Below are 20,600 nucleotides of genomic sequence, written 5' to 3' on the forward strand. Positions count from 1 at the left end.
ATGGTACACTGAACAGTCATAGCAAGTTGGATGTGTTTACAATATAACTCCTCTGTCAAGCTGAAGGTGTTTTTGGCACTGATGTCTTTTAAAAAAAATATATTTTCTGATTTCATAATTCACCATGAAAAGTGATTGCCATTAAATTTCTCTTATTAGAGGGCTCTTTTTGCAAATGAAAAACATGGAAAAATGTATCAGAGACCATCTTTGAATGCACAGTTGGATTTATTACAATTTGAGTGGTCAATAATGTTGTAGGTTACATCTCAGTGATGTGAAATTACATATTTTCTGTTATAAAAGTTACAGTATCTGCTCCACCAGAGCACTAAATGCACTGCTGAGAGCAGCGACAGGCCACATGGGCTTCTGCCTTCTCCCTCAGGTCCACACTCTTCTCATAGAAGCTGCTCAGACCTTCAGAGCGGCTCAGGTTGGAATCTGTAATAGGAAAGAAAGTAAGAAATTAGGAACCGCAGATCAGTATTTATTGGATACATCAGAACAGTATGGTGTCTTCAGTAAAACAGTTGTCCATTATAGACTCACCGACGGGCAGGCAGTGGAAACCGATGGTGATGGGGGTGGTCCTCACTGGGAGGCATCCAGGCAGACAGCGCAGCACAGGCTCAACAGAGTAGCATTTGGACTCCTTGTCATCAACAATCACCTGCTTCTCCAGCTTCACAGACTCAAACGTCATGAGACATTCTGAGATAGAGAGGTACAGTAATAATATGTTAGCTAAATGAACTGACATTTGTAATGCAGCATAAGCGGTAGGCTAAGACTTACCAGACGCATCACGGCAGCTATCAGAAGGAAGCACCCAGGAATGGGCAAAGCTGACTGAGCTCTTGGTCAGGCGGCCACTGGGTGTACTGTACTCCTGTCTGACTTCGCCATCAGCCTTTCCACAGAGTCCACAGGTCTGTCCCTTCATCCAGTCCACAACTTTAATCTGAGTGCCAAAATCAAATAACAACTTAGAACGACTGTAGCTTATGTTTTAGTACCCTTTTAACAAGTAATATGCTATTCATTAATTTAATGATACAGTATTATTGATACTATGACATAATATACCAATCACCTTCCATGAGTTCTTATCAAAGTAGACTTCTTGGAGACCGTGGCTTGGGGCATAGAGAGACACGCCTTCACCCTTCTGTTTGATCTTGATAGAAGCTTTAGGCAAGAAAATAAACAATGTTGTAGTTTATGGATGAGGCCATTTTCTATTATCTTATTACTGCAGTACATTAGATTATTCTAGTTATTGTGATGTTGATAAATAAGGTTGAAGGAGCATGAGAAACCTGAGGGGTCCTGGTATGGGAGGTCATCCTTGGGAATTTCCATTCCATTGACCTTCACTATCACATCATTATCCACAGGGTACAGGTCAACATCACTGGAAGTGTCAAAGATAACATTTCATACATTATGTTATTGATGGAACTAAGAAATATATTTGTGTCAAAAGCAATTGTTTTCTAAAACAATACTCACATGTCAGAGATTTTCACATTGATGTGGTTTTCTTCAGATGCGCGATCCTTCTTCAGCAGAACCATGAATTTGAGCTCTATGGTGCAATCCTGAGCCAAAACTTGGTAGCAAGAGAGAGGCATCTTGATCTCGAGCTTCCTGTTGTTGAATGTGGTCAATGTGTCTCCGACCATGCTACATTTAACTGGAAAACAATAGTGTTCATTTATACCTTGCTTGCCTTTTTTAACGTCGTAACTTTCCATTTACTGCGACATTGTTTTTTTTTTATTGTTTTTTTGTATTGTTTCTGCTTACCTGCGTTGACTTCAGCAAACACGTAGTGGATTTTGTTAACAATGTTGTCATCAAAGGGAGAAAGATCAGTCACAGACTCAATGGGCAGAGAACAGGGGAGGGTCACACCCAGTTTATACAGTGTCATCTGTGATTTAGATACACAAATCCTCATCAGAAACAGTCAACCAAGAAGAGAAGTCTGGAGAAATAAAACAACAGAAAATACTATTGTGGGAAAAACAATGTTCCTCACCTTGGGTGTTTTCAGAATGACATCCAGGGTCCTTTCAGATGTTGCAACCACAGTGAATTGAATCTGTTTCTCACTATTTTTGTCTTTTTGCATTGGAACCAATTCAGCCAGGTAAGATGGGATGTACCTAGGGATGTATTCAGACAGGCTAGAAGAGAAAAAGTTACACAAATCAGAAGTTGTTCTTGATTTGTTCTGTAACATTATTCAGCTATCACTAGTAAATTACAAATGAGTAACCGTACATCCTAACACAGTGCCAAACAGCCTTGGGAACCTTGGGGAGTCTGTCCCAAGACAACCTCATACGAGCTGCAGGGCTTGGACCAACAAGACCAGTCTCAGCAGTGATAAAGGTGTTATATTCCTTGCACTCTGCACCCCAAGCAATCTTGGCCTAATTAGGAGAACAAAATAAAGTGTACATTGTTTTTGTATACAATAGGGATTATTGCTACCCACGGTACAACCTAAACAATAAAAAACGATCAGAAAACGTATATTGTAGCACCATTTACAAGATATTTGATCTTACAGTGACTTTGTGTTTGCTGAGCAGAACACCATCAGCACACAGTTTCCAGTTGTCGCTCTCATCAAGGGCAGCCAGAATGATCTGCAGTCTGGAAGTAGCTTTGTTCAAGTAAGCAGTAACCTGGTATCCCTCTTTCTTATGGTCAGCTCTCACTAAACGGAGCAGGATGGTCACCTTAGGGGCGAGAGTGTTGCCAAGGAATTTGGCCTGAGAAGAGAAACACATTTTAAAGCTTAATTCATCTCTGCGCTTTCTCCCAATGGCACACAATGAAAGAGATGATTATCTTGACTCAAGTTATGATGGTGAAGTGTCACCTGCTTGTAGATGGCATGGAAGCTAGAGGCACTGCTCCTGCTTCTGGAGATGACATTGGAGGTGGCTTCAGACTCCTGCAAACAAACAGCAAAACAAATCATCAGGGTGTTTACGGAAATACTTTTCTACAAACATTTATTTTTTATAAACCATACCGTAAATGAAAATTCCTCAATATTGTACCTTGTGATTCTTGTTGAATTTGCGGTCGTAAACGTCTATGGGGTCGTGAGGCTATTTGGGTAAAAATACCATTACATTCAATAAATTCTCTTCACATTTTTAACATCTATGTATGTTTGCAACAAGTGTGTGCCTTGTTTGTCAACTCCATAAATATCTGACTCAAAGAGTTATGTGAGAAACAGTAGCCTTACCTGGGAGTGGCGAGAGCTGGAGGAGCTGGACTTAGATGAGCTGGAAGAACGGCTGCTCCCTGATTTTCTGGATCTAGAGCGGGAACTACTAGAGCTAGAGCTGCTGGAATGAGAACTGCTGGAACTGGAGGAAGTTCTGGTGCCGTTCTTCAGATCAGGCACCAGAAGTTTCTTGAGCTTCAACAGTACAGTTTTTCCCTCTGGAGCTTCCTCCTCTTCGTTCATGGTGATGACTTTGATAATCTTTTCTGCAGCCTTGGGTCCAACTTGCACTTCAAACTCCAGCCTCTCGATGGCGGGTCCAGATGCGGCTAAAAATGGAATGCATTATAAATAGATAAAAAGATTGTTGCAAGTGTATGCTGAATTTTGCTTATTACCAAATTAATGCTTACATGGTTTCACAGAAATATGGACTGAATGCTTTCCAATCATGTTGTAGAAAAGAGTGTTTCCGATGAAGTCAGCATTCTCAGAAGCATATTCAATGCATGCTTTGACTCCAAGCCTTTCGGCACAGATTGTATCCTCAAGCTGGACTGCAATTGCCTTAATGATGGGCTTGAAGTTGGATGTCAAATCAGAATAGATCATCTCAGAAGATCTTGACTGAAAAAATTATATAAATTCACAAAATGTATCAAATGTCTGGGGTCTGTGGTTAATAATTTCTGATTGGCAATGCTTGTGTGAATTTAGTTTTGAACAAGTATTTCATACAAACTCACCAAACTTCCAGCAAAAGAGGCAGCAGAGGCTGCCATCATAGACTTTTCCCTGGACTGCTGTGCGCTTCTTGCTGCTCCTTGGGCAGGAATCATGGGAGTTATTATCTCGGCTGGGACATCCTCCACATTTCTTGCCACAGCAAAGGTCTCAATGCTGTTTGATAGAACATAGATCTCAATAAAACTGTGGCAGCCATGTTAAAAAAATATGAACTTAATGTAAACAGCTATTACATCCTCTTTTCTGACCAAGAAAAAGATTGCCCTTACTGTACGGCAGCAATATGCTCAGGAGCGGAAACAGGGAAAGCTTCAACCTTGAAGTTGCCATTAGCGATGTCAAGCTTTGCTGCAAATTTTGCAGGGACAATTGTGTGGACCTTAACTCTTGCCATAATAGCAGCCTGGATGAATGCAGTGTTCACTCCCATCACAGCATATGTATGCATGACAATGCTACAGGAAGAGGAGACATTTGTTAAATTTACCAAGATTTGTGGTACAAATGATGTCATCAGAAAATATTGGTCTTATACTTACCTTGGTCTAACTTCGGCGTGTAGCTGAATGTTTGTTTTCAATAGCTGGGCAATACGGAAGGTTTCAGGCAGAGGAGGTGTCAGAGTGGCACGGACTATGAACATAAAGATAAAAGCACATTCATATGGGAGATCAGAGATCTAGGGAAGAACTACTAATTACTAAGCAAGAACTATTATGATATAGTTACCATTGACGTATGCTTTAGCGACAGCAGCAGTGTAGAAACTGAGCTCCATGGGCAAACCAACAGCGGTGGGGAAGATGCGACGCACCTCTGCAGCCAGCAGGGGCTTAGCATACTGGAAAGTTGCTCCAGCCAACAGTGCCTTCAAGGCATTTTTTCCCAAAGCGCGTGCAGAAGGACTGTTGGCAAGCTGTGGGATAATATTAGGTTAGCTGTTTTATCCCTCAACTGTGAATGTTTTATGAATACTTTTGGAGACTATTAAGTTATATAATTTGTTGTACCTGAAGTGCCTGATCGATGATGGGCTTGTCAATGTTGGCAAAGGCAACTTCCTGTCCAAAGAACTTCACATATATGGAGGCTAGGGGCTTGCGTGTGGTTAGGGACCTCCAGTCAGACAGCTGTGGATAGACGAGTAAAGCAAACCTGATTGATCAATTTAATTTAAAAATCTACAGGGATTAAAGCAATTTAAGATAAATGTGTAACTTAGTGATCGTTGATACTTACAGCCTTAATGACACGCTTCATCTTGGTGATCCTGTCTACATTTTCAGTAACTGTGGGGATTTTCAGAAGAGCCTCCTGGATTCCCTCAGTTCTCACTCCAACCTAAGGGGCAGACATTAAGCTTGGACAGTTAAAAAGTGTTTTAAATGTACTCAATCATTGATCATTTCAAGGAACTTTGAAAAACCGCCTTTACCTCAAGAACATCAGCAGCTGCTCCAGCAAAGTAGGTGCGAGCTTTGGCCACGACGGTTCTGGGGAAAATGGTGGCAGCATTGTTGATGTAGAAAGCACTGGCAGCAGCACCAATCCTCAGGGGACCTTTAAGATGGGGGAAAATGACTCTTAATGATTGACTTTGTTGATATTTAGTGAATGATGCTATGGGTCAGTCGTTGCAAGCCAAGGAAGATAAGAGGAGGACCTTACTGTAATAGGCATCCAGGTGGATGGCTTTACTGAAGTGGCAGCTCAACCTTCTAAATTTGGTGCTGAGCATCTTGACAGCAACATTGCAGGCAGCAGCACTAAAATGAAGGAATAGTACCTATGTTATTAAACCTGATTCCATAGAGATTTAGAGAGATATATTGACATGTAAAGGTGAAAGAGTACTCTTACACTGAGGCAAAGTCAGGGGCAGTGCTCCTGGTCAGGGACTTCATGTGAGAGTAGGTGAAGCTAGCCACCTGCAGATTTTCCTCTGTTTTCAGAATGTTAGCAAAAGTAGTCACCAGGCCCATTGGGGGCTTTGTCTCAAACAGAACAATGCAGGCAAGCATGCGGAGCTCTGGGTGGAGAGCCTTGTCCATGAACAACTGCACAGCAACTTCCTGGACCTAATTCAGAACAATAATGCAGAGATTTGAATGGACTTCGCCAATGAGAATGATGATGTTGTCATTTGCAATTTAATGGAGGGACTGTACTCACCATTCTAGGCTCTCTCTTAGCAATGTTCCTCAGGGCCAAGACTGCATCAGCCTGGACTCTCAGGGGCAGAGCAGCAGCTGCAGTTCCAAACACGGGCAGGAGCTTTGTGATTGGTTTAATGCTAGCAGGATGGCCGGCATTACCCAGAACTTTAAGAACCATGGAGAGTTCCTCAAATTTGCTATTAGCAACAGCCTCAACAGCACGTTCGTGGATGGGCTGTGGGAAGACATATACAGTAGATATGTTTGAATAACCTCAATCAGTAGATCATCATATACGTGAGATGACATCTTTCGAAAATGTCTGAAACCCTACCTCTTTGAAAAGTATCCCACTAGCACTGACTTTGCTGATAAATCTTTTTTTGAGGAAAAATGTACTTGATATGATTGTGATATGTTGTTATCTCACCTAGCTATCGTAAGAGCATCTGCTAAGTGACTCAAATGTAAATGATTATAGGAAAATACATCCATTTTACCTTCACAAGTTCAGGATTGCAGTTGGGATTTTCAACACAGTATTTGGAAACCATGGTACCATAACCAAGCATGGCGATCTCACGTAGAACTGGGTGTGTCTGAATCTTGTGGTTGAAAGCCAGGCTCTGGTGGTGAAAAAGGTATTGTTTTGAGTCATCTTTATATAATTTCTTACAAAATATTGAAGAGATAGGACAGTGTAGAAGGAGTAAAGTGGGTCCAGGATTCACAACCAGACGGTCGTGAGCACATATGTGACCAGCTTCAAAAAGCTAGGCGTATGTCGCACGTCACTACTTCACAGGAGAGGCATTTTCATTTTGTTCTTTCAGAAATGCCTTCTGGAACATGTGAACTGTCATGTGCCTTCATAACAAACGTGTATGCCATCTGTAAATATGAATACAATTGTTAAATTATGAGCCTAGTTGGTTTAGCCATGGAAAAATACCTTCCCGCTAGCCATGATTGGCTGAGATAATGAATGGGCTAATGAATGGGCTGGATATGCCGAGAGATGAGTTTGTGTTGGTCTGCCATGTGGCACGCTTCTGTCTATAACATGAGCTGCTCGGTATGTGTCAATAATCCTTGCTACAGTGGCTTTTTTGAAAGATATAATGCTAGCCATGGAGATCTGCAAATGTGTTGCTACTGCGCTCAACAACATTGTTGCCCAGAATTTATTAGGTGCTATTGACAAAGATTAGTGGGAAAAAGTTGTGATGGACTACTTTCTGCACACAGTCAGTGTGAACCGAAGTGACTTGACACAACAACGGGCCAAACAAGCTGTAGCTTGCTACAAACCAAACAGAGAAGACACGCTGCCATGAAGTGTTCATCCATGTATACTGGTAAGAGTGTAGCTACATTCTCAGATATTATACCTTTCAACTTTTGTCAGAAAGTCATTTTCATTGCAAGTTAAAGCGTACTGTTAGCTAGCTAGCAAATGTTAGCTTGTTGGCTTGCTAGCTAACGGTATGTGTATGATCTCTGTAGTAATATTATTTGTATCTCAGAAAGCCACTTGCAATTGCTGATTACAGCCATCGATTGTATTTCATGAACATGTGTACATGTCCAGACAATAGTAACCATCCGCTTAGCTACATGTGGCTGGGGGTGGTTATAGAATTTCTTTCACATGACCCATCAGTTTTGGACAAGTGTCTGGGTAAGCATAATGTATAATTATAAAATATTTATAAAATATTTTTATCCGGACACTTTCAAAGTCAGATTAGGATATAGGCCAAGGACTAGATAAAGTGTATTTTTACCTGAAGTTTTTCCTTATTTTAGGCTACTACTTTCACCACTTTTAGTCTTGAAATCTTTGGTTGTTTACTACACTACCTTACTCACTCTGTTTAGCTAAGGCTTAAGAAGGTGTGAACGATGCTGAATAGGTTTAAACGAAGAAGCTCTCCAGTAGGTGTAGGAAAAATATTCAAGGGACATTTTCTCATAAGTAGGGTTACAAGTTTACCAACTTTCAAAGCAGAATTACTTTCCCATTGTTCCTCAACTGTGGTGTATGATATACCGTTTTGTAGAGTCTCTACTTTAAAAAAAACACCAAATGTTGCTACATAAGACTGAATCGAGGCAGTGGGTCACTTATGTGTTGAAGGTAGTGGTGTTAACCACTAGACCACCTCATGCCACAATGTTTAGTAATCTTAATGAGGAAATCTATAAGAATGCTTAAATATAATTTAAAGGTTTACTTACTTCAGCAAGCTTAACAGTCTCCAGATCAGCAGCCACCATATGCACAGCAGCAACCAGAGCCTGAGCAGTCTCAAAAATAGTGATGTCACCAGCCAAAAACTTCTCCTTTATGAATCTCACAGCCACTCTACTTCCGATGGAGGGGACAGCATCCAGGATCCAGTGTCTGAAAAAAAAAAGTTTTTCTGTCGTTGTGTCTTTGTTTGAGCAATTGTCCCAGAAAAAAATATATTTTGAAAAATTACCTGTAAGCTGGTTTGTCCTTGAACTCAGCCCAGATGGCCTCAATAGTCTCAGAGCTTGCCATGCGCAGGAGCTGAATAAACTGCATAAACTTAAGAGGAGCATCGTCATGGACCTGTGCCGTGTCGTATGTGACCAGACGATTCAGGATCTTCACAGCCTAAACAATTATAATGAAGTGTTTGTATTAAACCTTTGTCATCTTTGGCTTTACATATTGTCAGGCTTATGTATCAAATAATAGATAGAGTCATTGAGTCACTGTACCTGAGCATGTGCGTTGCTGATCTTAAGGAGCTGAATGGGTATCTGGAGAATCTCAGTGGCAAACTCATACCGAATGGATCCACGGCGATCATAATTAGCATCGGAGAGAATAATTGGAGCATTCTTGATCTCAACGAAAGTCAACATTTGTCTGTGAAAGGTAGTTCATGGCAAACTTATAAACCTGTAAGCTTAATAAAATGAAAATGTTTTCCTTTTGTACCACAAGTCAGTCAACATACTTTGCTTCCATTTGGGCAGCTCCTGTCATCTCATTCAATGGTGTGAACTGATGGAGCTCAGTAACAGTGGCCTTCATGATCAGAGCACCACTGGCAGCGGGCTTCATGATGTAGTTGTAAGCTGCAGCTCCCATCAGGGTCTTCTGTCTCTGTTTAGACAAAACACAGAGTTGTATTGTCATGTGAAGTGTTTCTGGTTATGTTTTTCCAACCCCCAAAATATATACTTATGCTCATACCTGCTGGCACTCTACACACTTCTCTGTGTAAGCCAGACCAAAGTCCTTCATGATTCTCTCCTGGCAGTTATTGAGATCCTTGCTCTTGGTCAAATGGATGCGCTCTGCCTTGGTATCTTCACTGATCACATAGTGGGTCTTGCACACTCCCTGAGCTCCAGCCTAACACAAAAGAGAGCATGAGTGAGGAACTCAAACATTGCTTACTGAAACATGTTTTGCATCTACATATGAACATATACAAGTTTTACCTCCTGCAACTCATAGACGTTTTGTGTCTTCTTGATGTTGAGCTGAAGAATGTTCAGGATACCTCTATGGACATTCAGCACCGTTTCAGAGACAGCAGTGGGGGCAAATACCTTACCCACAACACCCCTGGCATACTCAAACTTGATGGGAATTGAGAACTGAGCAGCCAGAGCTGAAGTGAGTTTTGCAGCTGGGACGAAAGGATCTTTGGGCCACACACCACTGTACTCAAAGATCTCAGGGTTCACAAGCTACAAGGAGATATCAATTGATGAATTAGTAAATGTAATGGACATCACATTAAGATATTGTTTGTGTGTGAACTTCATGTATAACAAATACCTTCAGCAAGTAGGTATTCTCTGCAACTGCACTGATAAGAACTTTGCTGATTATTTTTACTCCAGCTCTAGCCAGACCCTCCTCAGGCAGACCACCCAGGACCAGTGCCTCATACTTGTACACATAGGTCTTACTGGCAGCAAATTCAGGGGCTGTAATAACAATCAAAACATATTTGATGATCTTGTGATCTGAGAACTGGTTTTACTTAATTTATTCAACTAGAAAAAATGCAGAAGTGAATCTACCTTATAAACATAAGTAAAAATCCATAAAGATAATATGTACTTACCAAAGTTAACAGATTGACTCGCTACAAGATAAAACAAAAATAATTGTCACAATATGTTACTGAATGTTTTTCAAAAAATGTCATAGATACACAATTGTACATTTCAATATTTACATAACTTAGTTATATTTTCATGAAGTTAGTTATAATATCCGCACTATAATAAGACAGAAAAGCTGTACTTACCCACAAGGGCTAGAGTCAGTGCAAGTACTACTGCTCTCATGGCCAGTGTGATGTGAGGAACAACAGTCCCAGACTGCCTTTTAAAGCAATTTTCTGTCGACAAAACAATCGTAACAAAATATATAATTAACTAACGTTACATAAGTTGAGATCAGTATGTGCTCATAATAAAGCCTGTTGAGTGGGTTATCACTAGTTCTGAGGTGGCCACATACACCCATAGGTTAGGTTAACCTGCCCCACTGCCATTTAGCCCTTTACAGATCAATGTCCATCTAAGTCAGTTCTTTAATGAAAATTGTCTGGAGAATCACATGGTGTTTTATCCAACAAGTTATGTATACTATGACCTTCATTTTTCTTTAAATACTACATTAGTTATTTTTCTCTATTTATCTAACCACTAATTAAAAATGTACACAAAGGCTCTTGTACTTTAGAAGTAGAACCCAGTAGAGATAAGTAGGCAGTTGGTGCCTAAATAATGATGCAACACAATGCTAAATAAAATATATTGTCTAGGTTTGGATCAGTACATTTATGATCAATTCTAATATGTTAGAGAATGTGATAAATTAGAATACTAGTAATGTCAAAACCCGACGAGTTTTGGCACTTGAACATGGATCAGCCATTGGTCCAAGCTAGTCCTCAACGCTATTGAAGTCCTTGAACAAGTATTTGTTATTCAGATGAACCAACCATGTGGCAACAATGGTCAGCTTGACCTATAGATAAGACTATGCCAGCTTGTCAGTCAATGACACTGAATATGCAGGCCTACAACAGGTTTGTTGTTCAATCCAGATGTTAAATTAGACTGAAATGTTAATGTGTAAATTTTATAAAAATCTTTGGACAGTGAGACATTTGTTGTTGTTTTGGCTCTGTACTCCAGCGATTTTGATTTGAAATGATACCATGATGGATGTTAAAGTGCAGACTGTCAGCTTTACCACCCCCCCAACGCATCAAACTTGGCCTTCATTAGTTAGGGTTAGGTTTAAAATCTATTTTCAATAAGAGAAATTGTGGAAATGGGCAGGGTTTAGCCATAATTATGACTTTGTGGCAGCGTTAATGTCACGCCCTGACATTAGAGATCCTTATTATTCTCTATGTTTGGTTAGGTCAGGGTGTGACTCGGGTGGGAAAATCTATGTTTTCTATTTCTTTGTTTTTGGCCGAGTGTGGTTCCCAATCAGAGGCAGCTGTCTATCGTTGTCTCTGATTGGGGATCATATATAAGTTGTCATTTTCCTTTGGTGTTTTGTGGGATCTTGTTTTCTGTTTAGTGTCTGTGCCTAACTGAACTGTGCGCTTTCGTTTTTTGCCTTTTGGTATTTTTGTTTTAAGTGTTGTGTGAACAAATGAATCATGAACACTTACCCCGCTGCGCCTTGGTCTACTTCTACCACCAATGAGAGCCGTTACAGTTAACTAGTGACGACCAGGGGGAATGATGGCAAATACTTTACTCAGTAAGGTCACTCCCATAGAATTCTATGGTCACTCCCACTAAGGCTAACTATGAATGGTTGATATCCCAGGCTGATATGTGCTGTGTTCGGGATGACTTTACACCAAGAAACACTTACCCTGATGAAAGCCCCCAACATAAGGAAATTGAAAGTGGCTTTTTCTGGAACCAAGTTACATGTTCCTCAGTACACAAACCCACACACAACAACATAATGAGCCATACCGTGGAGTGCTGGGCCCAGTCAGGTCTTTGACACATTCACTCACTCCCCCGCTGAAAGATCAGCCACAAAATGTTGGCACCGTTGTAACAGGTTGTGAACAAGCCCTGGTCTCCAGTATGGGAACAGAAAAGGAATACCTGGTGCGGTAGTCTCAGGTTGGACTACTCCAAATCATCTTGGCTCTGACACACACACCCAAACACAAGCTTTGGAGGTCCATCTCTCCATTTAAATATCTCTCACACCCTACAATAACCTGTGGATCATGAGAGAACCTTCATAAATTAGCAGAATGTTAAAAAACTATTTATTGACACTTCATGTAGTGTTCTGTAATACTTTGTTTGAAGTGAGACACCTTCAGTCATTCATAACACATCCATAAATACCCTATCTGTCACACCCTGATCTGTTTCTCCTGTCTTTGTGCTTGTCTCCACCCCCTTCCAGGTGTCGCCCATCTTCCCCATTATCCCTGGTGCATTTATACCTGTGTTTTCTGTTTGTCCGTTGCCAGTGCGTCTTTTCTCGTCAAGCCTACCAGCGGTTTTCACGTACTCCTGTTTTCACTCTAGTCCCTGTTTTCCCGGTTTTGACCATTCTGACTGTCCTGACCCTGAGCCTGCCTGCCGTTCTGTACCTCTCGGACTCTGCTCTGGATTACTGGCCTCTGCCTGCCCTGGATCTGTCGTTTGCCTGCCCCCCCCCCGTTTTGTAAATAAACGTTTGTTATTTTGAACTGTCTCCATCTGGGTCTTATCCTGAGTCGTGATAGTACAAACTGGCCATGACGGACCCAGCAGACTCGGACCAGCTCCACAATGCTGTCTCCTCCCAAGGAGCCACCATTGGAAGGCACGAGGAGTTGCTTCATGGTCTTATGGAAGGTTTTGCATTGAATACATTGCTGGAGCAATTCCACAGGTTGTCTGTTAGGCAGCCTACCACGAAAGTAACCTCCCAGCCCCTCAGTAACCCGACTGTCAGCAGCACGTCTCTCCTGGCCACACCGGCTTCATGAGAACCCCTCCTCTGGAATGCTTTGCTGGAGAGTCGGGAACCTGTCAAGCATTTCAGTGTTCCCTCATCTTCGAGCTACAGCCCTCCTCCTCCCCCTCGGACTGCTCGAAGATAGCGTACCTCACCACGCTGATGTCCGGTTGGGCTCTCACCTGGGCTACGGCAGTGTGGGAACAACAGTATGCCATGTGCTTCAGTCTGGAGCAGTTTGTGACTAAGGAAGATTTTCAATTCTCCATTAGAGAGCCTGTCCGGAAGTTACTCCAGCAAGACTCCCACAGTGTGGCAGACTATTACATTTACATTTTAGTCATTTAGCAGACGCTCTTATCCAGAGCGACTTACAGTAGTGAATGCATACATTTAATTTCATTTTCATTTCATACATTTTTTATCGTACTGGCCCCCCGTGGGAAACGAACCCACAACCCTGGCGTTGCAAACACCATGCTCTACCAACTGAGCTACAGGGAAGGCTGTGTGGTGGATTTCTATGCGGTGGATTTCCATACATTGGCGGCTGAGAGTGCCTGGAACCCGGAATCGCTGTTCGACACGTTCCAGCACGGATTATCGGAGGACGTTAAAGACGAGCTAGCAGCCCGGGAACTACCAACAGATCTCGACTTGCTCATCGCCTTGACCATCTGGATTGATGGGTGGCTACGGGAACGTAGGAAGGAGAGGTCTGATTCTACCTCGCCTCCGAGGCATCCCGGAAATTTCCGACGTCTCCGTTTCCTAGAGAATCCGAGGTTACCCGAGATTTCCAGAGAGTCTCCGAAGTCTGACGAATTGCCTCTTCCCGAGCCGATGCAACTAGGCAGAGCTAGGTTGTCTCCAGCCGAATGTTTACGCAGGCTTAAGACGAAGATTTGCCTGTATTGCGGGACTACTGGTCATTTCGTGTCCTCATGTCCACTAAAAGACCAGGCTCACCGATAGGGCTGAGTACTCTGGTGGGCCATACGGAGAACTTTCCCTCTCCCCTTACTCGTACCCCTCTCCATGCCATTCTGCTGGGGAAACAGTCGAAATCTCTTCGGGTACTCATCGACTCCGGGGCCGATGAGAGTTTTATGGACGCCACCTTGGCTGCTGGGCATCCCCCCTCAGCCCCTTTCCATTCCCAAGGACGTCAGAGAGCTGGACGGGCGCTCAATAGGCAGGGTCACCCACAATGCCGGCCGCCCAACAACCTGCCCACTTGACCCTATCCCCTCCTCTCTTCTCCAGACCATTTCCGGAGACCTTCTCCCCTTCCTCACCTCGCTCATCAACTCATCCTTGACCGCTGGCTACGTCCCTTCCGTCTTCAAGAGAGCGAGAGTTGCACCCCTTCTGAAAAAACCTACACTCGATCCCTCCGATGTCAACAACTACAGACCAGTATCCCTTCTTTCTTTTCTCTCCAAAACTCTTGAACGTGCCGTCCTTGGCCAGCTCTCCTGCTATCTCTCTCAGAATGACCTTCTTGATCCTAATCAGTCAGGTTTCAAGACTGGGCATTCAACTGAGACTGCTCTTCTCTGTGTCACGGAGGCTCTCCGCACTGCTAAAGCTAACTCTCTCTCCTCTGCTCTCATCCTTCTAGACCTATCTGCTGCCTTTGATACTGTGAACCATCAGATCCTCCTCTCCACCCTCTCCGAGTTGGGCATCTCCGGCGCGGCCCACGCTTGGATTGCGTCCTACCTGACAGGTCGCTCCTACCAGGTGGCGTGGCGAGAATCTGTCTCCGCACCATGCGCTCTCACCACTGGTGTCCCCCAGGGCTCTGTTCTAGGCCCTCTCCTATTCTCGCTATACACCAAGTCACTTGGCTCTGTCATATCCTCACATGGTCTCTCCTATCATTGCTATGCAGACGACACACAATTAATCTTCTCCTTTCCCCCTTCTGATAACCAGGCGGCGAATCGCATCTCTGCATGTCTGTCAGACATATCAGTGTGGATGACGGATCACCAGCTCAAGCTGAACCTCGGCAAGACGGAGCTGCTCTTCCTCCCGGGGAAGGACTGCCCGTTCCATGATCTCGCCATCACGGTTGACAACTCCCTTGTGTCCTCCTCCCAGAGTGCTAAGAACCTTGGCGTGATCCTGGACAACACCCTGTCGTTCTCCACTAACATCAAGGCGGTGACCCGATCCTGTAGGTTCATGCTCTACAACATTCGCAGAGTACGACCCTGCCTCACACAGGAAGCGGCGCAGATCCTAATCCAGGCACTTGTCATCTCCCGTCTGGATTACTGCAACTCGCTGTTGGCTGGGCTCCCTGCCTGTGCCATTAAACCCCTACAACTCATCCAGAACGCCGCAGCCCGTCTGGTGTTCAACCTTCCCAAGTTCTCTCACGTCACCCCGCTCCTCCGCTCTCTCCACTGGCTTCCAGTTGAAGCTCGCATCCGCTACAAGACCATGGTGATTGCCTACGGAGCTGTGAAGGGAACGGCACCTCCATACCTTCAGGCTCTGATCAGGCCCTACACCCAAACAAGGGCACTGTGTTCATCCTCCACTGGCCTGCTGGCCCCCCTACCTCTGAGGAAGCACAGTTCCCGCTCAGCCCAGTCAAAACTGTTCGCTGCTCTGGCACCCCAATGGTGGAACAAGCTCCCTCACGACGCCAGGACAGCGGAGTCAATCACCACCTTCCGGAGACACCTGAAACCCCACCTCTTTAAGGAATACCTAGGATAGGATAAAGTAATCCTTCTAACCCCCCCCCCCCCCCCCCCTTAAAAGATTTAGATGCACTATTGTAAAGTGGTTGTTCCACTGGATATCATAAGGTGAATGCACCATTTTGTAAGTCGCTCTGGATAAGAGCGTCTGCTAAATGACTTAAATGTAATGTAAATGTAAAATGTATACCAATCCCATCAACCTACGAGTGTCAGGGAATCACAGCGAGGCTATCCAATTCATGCTTATTAAGTCTCCACAGGTTCCCGTGGTATTGAGATTCTCTTGGCTCCAGCGACACAATCATCTCATTGACTGGACTGCTTGTACTATTATGGGCTGGAGCCCGTTCTGTCATGCCCACTGCCTGAAATCGGTGCAGCCTGCCCCGCGACATCTTCCTGTGGGCTTGGAAGTTGCCCCGGACCTTTCCGCCATTCCCACAGATTACCAGGACCTCCGGAAAGTTTTCATTAAGGCTCGGACCACTTTCCTTCCACCGCATCGATTTCCTGTGCATTGACTATCGGGACCTCAATAACATCACGGTTAAGAACTGCTACCCGCTTCCGCTCATCGCCTCAGCCTTCGAGCCGCTCCAGGGGGCCTGCGGAACGCCTACCACCTGGTGCAAATACGGGAAGGGGACGAGTGGAAGACTGCCTTCAACACGGCCAGCGGTCACTACGAATATCTGGTCATGCCATTTGGTCTAACCAACGCTCCTGCTGTGTTCCAGGCCTTGGTTAACTCTTTAGGGATAGGGGTCAGCATTGGGAAGTTTGGATGAAAAGCGTGCCCAGAGTAAACTGCCTGTTATATGCAGGCAGTTATGCATATATATATATATAATATGCATATAATTAGTAGATTTAGATAGAACACACTCTAAAGTTTCCAAAACTGTTAAAATAATGTCTGTGAGTATAACAGAACTCATATGGCAGGCGAAAACCTGAGAAAAATCCAACCAGGCAGTGGGAATTCTGAGGTTTGTAGTTTTCAAGTGAATGCCTATCGAATATCCAGTGTCTGTGGGGTCAGATTGCACTTCCTAAGGCTTCCACTAGATGTCAACAGTCTTTAGAAGTTGTTTCAGGCTTCTATTGTGAAAGGGGAGCAAATAAGAGCATTCTAAGCAGATGGCCCAGGTGAAAGCCTTTAGTTTAGTCACGCAGTCTAGGGAACGGAGCGCTTTCCTTTCTAATGAAAACAGTATTGTCCGGTTGAAACATTATTGAATATTTATGATAAAAACACCCTAAGGATTGATTAGAAACATCGTTTCACATGTTTCTACGAACTCAAATGGACGTTTTTTGACTTTTCGTCTAGACTTTGTGCCCGCGCTTTGTGCATTTGGATTACTGGACTAAACGCGCAAACAAAAAGCAGGTATTTGGACATAAAGTTGAACTTTATCGAACAGAATGAACATTTATTGTCTAACATGGAGACCTGGGAGTGCCATCAGATGAAGATCATCAAAGGTAAGTGATTCATTTTAATGCTATTTCTGACTTTTGTGACACCTCTCCTTGGTTGGAAAATGGTTGTAGGGTTTTTGTGGCTAGGCGCTGACCTAACATAATCGCATGGTGTGCTTTCAACGTAAAGTATTTTTGAAATCGGACACAGCGGCTGGGTTAACAAGAAGTGTATCTTTAATCGTATGTATAACACTTGTATCTTATATCAATGTTTATGGTGAGTATTTCTGTAATTTGATGTGGCTCTCTGCATTTTCACCGGATGTTTGTTTGAGACAATGCATTTCTGAACATAACACGCCAATTTCAAATGAGGTTTTTGGACATAAAGATTAACTTTATCGAACAAACCAAACATTTATTGTCTAATGTCACATCCTGACCAGTAATAGGGGTTATTTGTTATTGTAGTTTGGTCAGGACGTGGCAGAGGGTATTTGTTTTATGTGGTTCGAGGTGGTGGTTTGTTTAGTAGGGTATTTGATTTATGTATTCCGGGGGTTTTTGGGCACTGTTCTGTGTTAGTGTATTTCTATGTTCTGTCTAGTCTTTTGAATTTCTATGTTTTGTTAATTGGGGTTGGACTCTCAATTGGAGGCAGGTGTTTTCTAGTTGCCTCTGATTGAGAGTCCTATATATGGTTATGTGTTTGTTGAGTGCTTTGTGGGAGATTGTTCTGTGTATAGCCTTGTGCCTTACTAGCATGTGATTAGTCGTTGTGTTTTCGTTGTGTACGTGTTTATTTTGGTTCTCCTTCTTCACCAAATAAAAGAAGATGAGTGCACATATTCCTGCTGTGTTTTGGTCCACTTTATCCGACGACAACCGTTACAGAATCTCCCACCAACCAAGGACCAAGCAGCGGAGGAAGGAGCAATGGGTGGACTATAAGGAGCAGCACCTGGAGTGGAGAAAGCAGCGCGCTCGGGAGGAGATGGCATCCTGGTCGCTGGAAGTATTGGAGGCAAAGGATTGACTGGACGTGGGAACAATTACTGGAACATTGTGACAAACTGCCTGGGAAGCAGGTAGAGGTGGAGAGGCAGACCCAATAATTATTTTGGGGGGGCACACGGGTAGTTTGGCTGGGCCAGGCAGTAGACCTAAGCCAGCTCCCCGTGCTTTTTATGGGAAGCGTTTGGAGTGGAGAGCTGCCGAGGTATGCGGAAGTGCGCACGATCTCGCCCATACGCACGCACAGTCCAGTGCGAGTGATCCCAGCCCCTCGCAGATGCCGTGCTAGAGTGGGCATCCAACCTGGTAGGATCCTGGGCATCCAGCCTCCTAGGTCCAGGCTACCCTACGCCCGCTCTACGCACGGCAACCATCAGGCCCCTGCACAGCCCAGTTCGCCCTGTACCAGCACTCCGCTCGTACAGGGCTACTAGTTCCATCCAGCCAGGACGGGTTGTGCAGGAGGTGCAATCGAGACCGCCAGTGCGCCTCCACGGCCCGATACCTCCAGTACCAGCACCACACATCAGGCTTCCAGTGCGTAATCCCAGTCCAACTCAACCCGTTCCTGCTCCCCGCACTAGCCCTGAAGTGCGTGTCCCCAAACTGGCACATCCAGTACCATTACCATGCATCAGGCTTCCAGTGCGTCAGTCCAGTCTCGAGCTTCCGGCAAGTGTCCAGTCCAGAGTGTCCGGCGACAGTGTCCAGTCCAGAGTGTCCGGCGACAGTGTCCCGTCCAGAGTGTCCGGCGACAGTGTCCCGTCCAGAGTGTCCGGCGACAGTGCCCCGTCCAGAGTGTCCGGCGACAGTGCCCCGTCCAGAGTGTCCGGCGACAGTGCCCCGTCCAGTGTGTCCGGCGACAGTGCCCCGTCCAGAGTGTCCGGCGACAGTGCCCCGTCCAGAGTGTCCGGCGACAGTGCCCCGTCCAGAGTATCCGACGACAGTGCCCCGTCCAGAGTATCCGACGACAGTACCCCATCATGAGTATCCGGTAAGAGTGTTAAGCCCGGAACCGAGTGAGACGGCCCACTGTGCAGAACCGAGTGAGACGGCCCACTGTGCAGAACCGAGTGAGACGGCCCACTGTGCAGAACCGAGTGAGACGGCCCACAGATCGGAGAGGGGTGAATGGGTCTACAGTCCGGAACCGAGTGAGTCTGCCTGCGGTCCGGAGAGGGGTGAATGGGTCTACAGTCCGGAACCGAGCGAGTCTGCCTGCGGTCCGGAACCGAGCGAGTCTGCCTGCGGTCCGGAACCGAGCGAGTCTGCCTGCGGCACGGAACCGAGCGAGTATGCCTACAGTCTGGGTGGCTGTAGACCAGAACCTGAGCCACCTCCAGTATAGGTGGGTTGGGGAGGGGGGGTGTAGCACAGGTGCCATCGTTGACGGCAGCCACCGTCCCTTCCCTCCCTTTAGTTTAGGGGATTTATGTATGTTTTGGGGTATTTTGTTTTTTTGTGAGGTGCATCCGGGGTCTGCACCTTTGGGGGGGGGTACTGTCACGTCCTGACCAGTAATGGGGGTTATTTGTTATTGTAGTTTGGTCAGGACATGGCAGAGGGTATTTGTTTTATGTGGTTTGGGGTGGTGGTTTGTTTAGTAGGGTATTTGATTTATGTATTCCGAGGGTTTTTGGGCACTGTTCTGTGTTAGTGTATTTCTATGTTCTGTCTAGTCTTTTGTATTTCTTTGTTTTGTTAATTGGGGTTGGACTCTCAATTGGAGGCAGGTGTTTTCTAGTTGCCTCTGACTGAGAGTCCTATATATAGGTATGTGTTTGAGTGCTTTGTGGGAGATTGTTCTGTATATAGCCTTGTGCCTTACCAGCCTGTGATTAGTCGTTGTGTTTTCTTTGTGTACGTGTTTCTTTTGGTTCTCCTTCTTCACCAAATAAAAGATGATGAGTGCACATATTCCTGCTGCGTTTTGGTCCACTTTATCCGACGACAACCGTTACATCTAACATGGAGTCCTGGGTGTGCCACCAGATGAAGATCATCAAAGGTTAGTGATTAATGTTAACGCTATTTCTCACTTTTGTGACACCTCTCCTTCTTTGGAAAATGGCTGTATGTTTTTTTGTGGCTAGGCGCTGACCTAACATAATCGCATGGTGTGCTTTCACTGTAAGGCCTTTTTGAAATCGGACACTGTGGTTGGATTAAAACCTGTTGGGGCTAGGGGGCAGTATTTGCACGGCCGGATAAAAAACGTACCCGATTTAAACTGGTTACTACTCTTGCCCAGAAACAAGAATATGCATATAATT

General features: G+C 44.6%; 1 protein-coding gene across 1 annotated transcript; it reads right to left on the reverse strand.

The window, feature by feature from the left end:
• Positions 1-209: 209 nt before the first annotated feature.
• LOC100136426 (vitellogenin) lies at positions 210-10,548 on the reverse strand. The gene is made up of 34 exons (XM_014168660.3): positions 10,467-10,548; positions 10,281-10,301; positions 9,989-10,140; positions 9,646-9,897; positions 9,395-9,556; positions 9,156-9,304; positions 8,914-9,064; positions 8,649-8,806; positions 8,404-8,569; positions 6,663-6,788; positions 6,179-6,397; positions 5,867-6,084; positions 5,675-5,772; positions 5,442-5,566; positions 5,246-5,347; positions 5,017-5,136; positions 4,736-4,922; positions 4,546-4,639; positions 4,276-4,461; positions 4,006-4,159; positions 3,673-3,886; positions 3,278-3,588; positions 3,084-3,134; positions 2,900-2,974; positions 2,583-2,789; positions 2,293-2,444; positions 2,048-2,195; positions 1,813-1,939; positions 1,516-1,699; positions 1,323-1,417; positions 1,097-1,191; positions 799-964; positions 553-714; positions 210-444 (listed from the first exon to the last, which is right to left on the reverse strand). The coding sequence occupies exons 1-34, from the start codon at positions 10,504-10,506 to the stop codon at positions 332-334; spliced, it is 4,980 nt and encodes a 1,659-aa protein (XP_014024135.1). The 5' UTR covers positions 10,507-10,548; the 3' UTR covers positions 210-331.
• Positions 10,549-20,600: the final 10,052 nt, after the last annotated feature.

The sequence above is a fragment of the Salmo salar genome, chromosome 23, assembly GCF_965601325.2.
Source record: "Salmo salar chromosome 23, fSalSal1, whole genome shotgun sequence".
In the NCBI taxonomy this organism is placed as follows: Eukaryota; Metazoa; Chordata; class Actinopteri; order Salmoniformes; family Salmonidae; genus Salmo; species Salmo salar.